Raw genomic sequence first — 5,598 nt, forward strand, 5'->3', positions numbered from 1 at the left:
GGACCCCCCGGGGGGGGGGGGGGGCATATGTGATGATGATGATGATGATGATGATGATAGGTTTGGGGTCACTAGGACCCCCCCGGGGGGGCATATGTGATGATGATGATGATGATGATGATGATGATGATAGGTTTGGGGTCACTAGGACCCCCCGGGGGCATATATTGTGTGATGATGATGATGATGATGATGATGATGATGATGATGATGACGATAGGGTGGGTTGGGGTGGGGGTGGGTCGCTAGGGGACCACCGTTGGGGCGCTTGTGTTATCACGGCGTCGGTGGCGTCCGGGGAGCGGCGTCGCGGGAAGAAGAAGAAGAAGCGGCGCAGTTGGGACAGTACGTGACGGCGCAGTTTGTACACACGTGCGCTCGGCACTCGCGGCACAGGATCTTGGTCTTGACGTCTTTGCTCCTGGGACACACGCGGCACCTGCGCCTCTTGACCGGAGAGGAGTCGCGTGGCGTAGCGTTGTTGTTAGAGGCTGCCTCGGCGGTAGCGCCTCGGGCCGCGACTCTGCCTCCTCCTCCTCCTCCTCCCGGTCCTCGCGCTAAAGCCGCCCTGGCTTCGAGCATGGGGCGCGCGAGCGCTTTGCCCAGTCGCTCGAGGAAGAGCCGTCGTCTGTTGAGCTTGCCCGGCATCCAGTCGGGGTGAATTTCCCTCCACAGCACGAACGCGTTGTAGGCCGCCACGTCGACCATGTTGTGGAAAAGGGCCACGGGCCACCTGCGGGTCTTTCTCCTGCAGCTGTACGTGCTCACGACCTTGTCCAGGTTGTCCACTCCTCCCTTGGTGCGGTTGTAATGCAGCACCAAGGGCGGTTTCGCGCCGCTTCTGTTGCTGCTGCCGCCGCTTCTGTTGCTGCTGCTGTTGCTGCTGCTGTTGCTGATGCGGCGGCTAGGCCGGGGCTCGGGGCCGGAGCGATGGTGGTAATAACGAGGAGCTGTGGTGAGGAGCAGCACGTTCTTGTTCTTCTTGGCCACGTAGGAGAGGATGATCGTGTCGGGCCCTCCTCCTCCTCCTCCTCCTTCTCGTCCTCCTCTTCCTCCCCCTCGTCCCGCGGAGCCGCCGAGTACCACGGATTCGACGGAGCCCACGGCCCTGCCCTTGACGCAGCGCAGCTCTCTGGGGATCTCGGGTCTGTTCGACCGCAGAGTGCCCAGCACGGTGTGGCCTCTCTCGCGATAGAGCCTATCGGCGAGCTCGCGCGAGGTGAAAAAGTTGTCGCACGTGACGTTGCGTCCCGGAGTCAGTCCCTCGGTGAGGTCCACGACCACTCGAGTGGCCAGGTGCTTTTCGGGAGGGCCGCGCTTGTCGGGCTTGCCGGTGTAGACTTGCATCTTCCACGCGTAGCTGGAACGCGCGTCGCACGCCACCCATATCTTGATCCCGTACCTGGCCGGCTTGCTGGGCATGTACTGTCTGAACGGACACCGTCCTGATGGATGGATGGAGAGGGAGAGAGAGAGAGAGAGAGAGAGAGAGAGAGAGAGAGAGAGAGAGAGAGAGAGAGAGAGAGAGAGAGAGAGAGATGTGGGAAAGTGTGGGGGGAGATTGGGGCAGAAACGCAAGGAGAAGACATTCAATTCAATTCAATTTTATTTATATAGCGCCAAATCACAACAAAAGTCGCCTCAAGGCGCTTCATAGATGATACAAAGACATAAAGAGTCATAGACTTCATAGCTTCATAGACATAAAGACATAAAGAGTCATAGACTTCATAGCTTCATAGACATAAAGAGTCATGCGAAAGCAGCACAAACGCGGAACCCAACACGAGTATGCAACAGAGCAGCGAGCTAGCCCGTTTTCGTCATTCCCGCTCCTATTCCTCCTCTCTTCCCCCAGTCACACACACACACACACACACACACACACACACACACACACACCACATAGTACGTACGTACGTACCTCTGAACGGCACCAGTCTCTCGTCGACGGTGACCTCCGGTCCCGGGCGGTACATGGCGGGCAACCTCGCGCACCACTCGTCCCACACGGCTCTGATGGGGGCCAGTTTGTCGTAGCAGCTATCGCCCTCGCCCTCGCCTTCGCCTCGCCCGGCCCTTCTGGTCTCCCTGTCGTCGAAGCGCAGCGCGCTCGAGTAGGCTCGAAAGGTCTTGAGCGGCATCGTGGCTCTGAACACGGACCTGCCGCTCTCGGCGTCCCACAGGCTCTCGCAGGCCTCTCCCCGGGACCTGTACACGCCGGCGAGCACGAGCAGCCCCAGGTAGGCTCGGAACTCGACGCGGCCCATGGGCTTCCATCCGTCGATGGCGGGCCTGCGCCTGCCCGCTTCCAGGTTGGTCATGGCGATCACCGAGTCCTCTATCTCCGGCGGGAAGTAGGCCATGAACGCGGAGGCCTCGTCTCGCGCCGCCGCCACGGCCTCTTCGGTGGGGCCTCGTCCCGGCGGGTCGAGGTCGTCGTCTTCTTCTTCTAATTCTAATTCTTCTTCTTCTTCTTCTTCTTCTTCTTCTTCTTCATAGTCTTTGTCTTCTTCATCGTCATCGTTATAATCATCAGCGAGGACGTCTTCTTCTTCTTCTTCTTCTTCTTCTTCATCATTGGCGAGGATGTCTTCTTTTTCTTCTTCATAGTCTTTGTCTTTGTCTTCTTCTTCTTCTTCTTCTTCTTTTTCTTCTTCTTCTTCTTCTTCTTCATCATCATTGGCGAGGATGTCTTCTTTTTCTTCTTCTTCTTCTTCTTCTTCATTGTCTTTGTCTTCTTCTTCATCATCATTGGCGAGGATGTCTTCTTCTTCTTCTTCATAGTCTTTGTCTTCTTCTTTTTCTTCTTCTTCATCATCATCATCATCGGCGAGGACGTCTTCTTCTTCTTCTTCTTCTTCTTCTTCCTCTTCTTCTTCTTCTTCATAGTCTTTGTCTTCTTCGTCATCGTCGTAGTCGTAATCGTCGGCTACATCAGCGTCGCGAGTTTCACCGACAGCGCCGCGGCCGCGATCGCGCCCAGGATCATGAACGCCACCTGCAGCGCGGCCGGCATCGTCCTCTTGCCAAATCTCCCGAGTCCCCCGCCCCGGTGGGTCGGCGCCTGCTTCTTCTTCCTCTCCCTCTCGGCGGTTCGACTCGCCTTGCGAGCCGCCGTCCTGGCAGAGTTGCGACGCCATTTCGTAACCGCGATCGTCTTCCTCGCAACTACCCACCCCATCGTTTTCGTCCTCCTGATCCTCCGAGTGGCTCTCCTCCTCCTCCTCGTCTGCGAGCGTTCGGGCCGTCGGGTCGTCGTTGTCGTCCCCCTCGGCCTCTTGCTCCTCTTCCTTGCTCTCGTCCTCCTCCAAGTTCTCCTGTAGCTGCTGCTGCTGCTGCTGCTGCTGCTGCTGCTGCTGCCGCTGCTGCCGCTGCTGCCGCTGCTCTTGGTCTTCCTCGACCCCTAGCCCTCGATAGCGAAACGTGGCCGGTCGCAACAACGGAGCCACTGGAGCCGACCGCGCAGCGTACGCCAAATGCGATGGCGATGGCGACGGTGATGGTGAGCGGGAGGAGGAGGAGGAGGAGGACACCGCTGGCGATTGCGATCCGCCTGTACCGACCTTAGTGCTCTTTGGCTCCCACGGTCTAGTGCGTGACATTATCTTCTTCTTCTTCTTCTTCGTCTTCTTCTGCTTTCGCCGGGGTGTTTCTCGACCACCTTTTTACAAGACTTTATATCTCTCTCTCTCTCTCTCTCTCTCTCTCTCTCTCTCTCTCTCTCTCTCTCTCTCTCTCTCTCTCTCTCTCTCCAATCCCATCCAATCCCCATCCCATCCCATCCCCATCCCATCGGGGGGGGGGGGATCTCGCGACCCCAACCTCCTCCCTCCCTCCCTCCCTCGGCGGGGGACCCGCATCCCCCGAGCCCGCCATCCCATCCCATCCCATCCCCATCCCATCGGGGGGGATCTCGCGACCCCAACCTCCTCCCTCCCTCCCTCCCTCCCTCCGCGGGGGACCCGCATCCCCCGACCCCGCCATCCCATCCCATCCTATCCCATCCCATCCCCATCCCATCGGGGGGGATCTCGCGACCCCAACCTCCTCCCTCCCTCCGCGGGGGACCCGCATCCCCCGAGCCCGCCATCCCATCCCATCCCCATCCCATCGGGGGGGATCTCGCGACCCCAACCTCCTCCCTCCCTCCCTCCCTCCCTCCGTGGGGGACCCGCATCCCCCCGACCCCGCCGCTCTCCCCCTGGCGGGTGCATCAGGGTTAACAGCGGCCTCCGTTGGCCGCGCGCCATAGAGCCTGCGCGAAAACGCTCTTATTTCAGCGAGGAGGATCGCGGTCGCAGACGGAAAGGTGGGGCTCGCGGGGGATACCTGGGGATACCTGGGGATACCCGGGGATACCCGGGTTATCTGGACCACGGACCTGCTTGGCGCTAGTGGGATTCGATCGTGGTTACTATGTCAATCGCACTGATGTTGTGCGTTGTGTGCGACCATTTCTGTGCATCTCTCGATGCGGCGCTCGGTCGACAGAGACACTAACTTGTGTGACAGACAAAAAAAAAACAAACGCATGGTAGAACGATATCTTTGCATCCACTGCTCTTTATTCCTCGTCATCATCACATTACATTCTATTGGAAGGTAGCAAATGGTACGAGACAGATAACGACACAGACAACGGTGCACTCTCGATTGACATAAGACATTACTCGACGTCCGCTGTCCCGTTCCACCGCCTTGGCGAAGTGCTTTGTTGGGGATAGCTGCGACTGTTCATTGATCGTGATGGTGGTTACTTGGTTGCGGTGGATCGAAAATCCATTCGTAGTGCTGGAATACGAGTCTCGCCGTGTTTGTTCTGCGCCGTGCCGTTTCGTGGGCTACGTCGGGAGCGTAGCGGGCGCTGTTTGCAGCATTACAAGCGGCACATGTGCACGTCTTGTCGAACGGAGCCACGGCTTGAACCGCTGCATTTCTTTTGTATCTGTCCCAGTACTTCTCGGGTGAACCCTGCACTGGTTCGAGGCGCTCTGTTGTTCCCGGTGTCGATCGCACCTCCTGTACATGCTCTTCGAGCGTACCGTGGTCTGCTTGGGAGAGGCGAATCCTCTTCTTCTTCTTCTTCTTCTTCTTCTTCTTCTTCTTGTCGTTGCGATCGAACGACTCCATCGTGAGCCACGTATGTCGTCGTGCGGAACGGGGAAAAGGGGCTGGCTAGTAGTCAGACTTTGACGCTTGGTCTTCATTGTGTCAGTACATGAGTTTTCCTCTAAGGTCGTTCTCTTTCACTAAAAGACATCGAGCGGTTGAGCGTTGTTTGACCACGATTACTTTCGGATAGGTGGCCCCGATGATGGCTGTAGAACCAGCGCTCGGACGCGACAACTTAGGAACGGGCTGGATCGCTTACTGCGTACACCAGGTTCGCCATTGTCGATACCATCACCGTTGTGAATAGCGCTAGAAAAGCTGGGATGCGTGTCGCGTTTTGTACCGCAGCCGTACGTCTACACGACACACGGTGCCAGTACAACAGCACGCATAGCACATATAATACAGGTTGGTGGCCGCCTGGGTTGTTCTTCGATGTTTCACCCCTACTGAGAACGGTATTATAACCTGGACAGATCCACA

General features: G+C 57.7%; 1 protein-coding gene across 1 annotated transcript; it reads right to left on the bottom strand.

Annotated features, from left to right (window-relative positions):
* Window positions 1–224: 224 nt before the first annotated feature.
* LOC145421666 (uncharacterized) lies at window positions 225–3,780 on the bottom strand. Its single transcript, XM_080292198.1, has 2 exons — window positions 1,925–3,780; window positions 225–1,445 (listed from the first exon to the last, which is right to left on the bottom strand). Exons 1-2 carry the CDS (start codon window positions 3,603–3,605, stop codon window positions 277–279), a joined length of 2,850 nt encoding a protein of 949 aa, XP_080148324.1. The 5' UTR covers window positions 3,606–3,780; the 3' UTR covers window positions 225–276.
* Window positions 3,781–5,598: the final 1,818 nt, after the last annotated feature.

This window comes from Astatotilapia calliptera, chromosome 18, assembly GCF_964374335.1.
Source record: "Astatotilapia calliptera chromosome 18, fAstCal68.1, whole genome shotgun sequence".
Lineage (NCBI taxonomy): Eukaryota > Metazoa > Chordata > Actinopteri > Cichliformes > Cichlidae > Astatotilapia > Astatotilapia calliptera.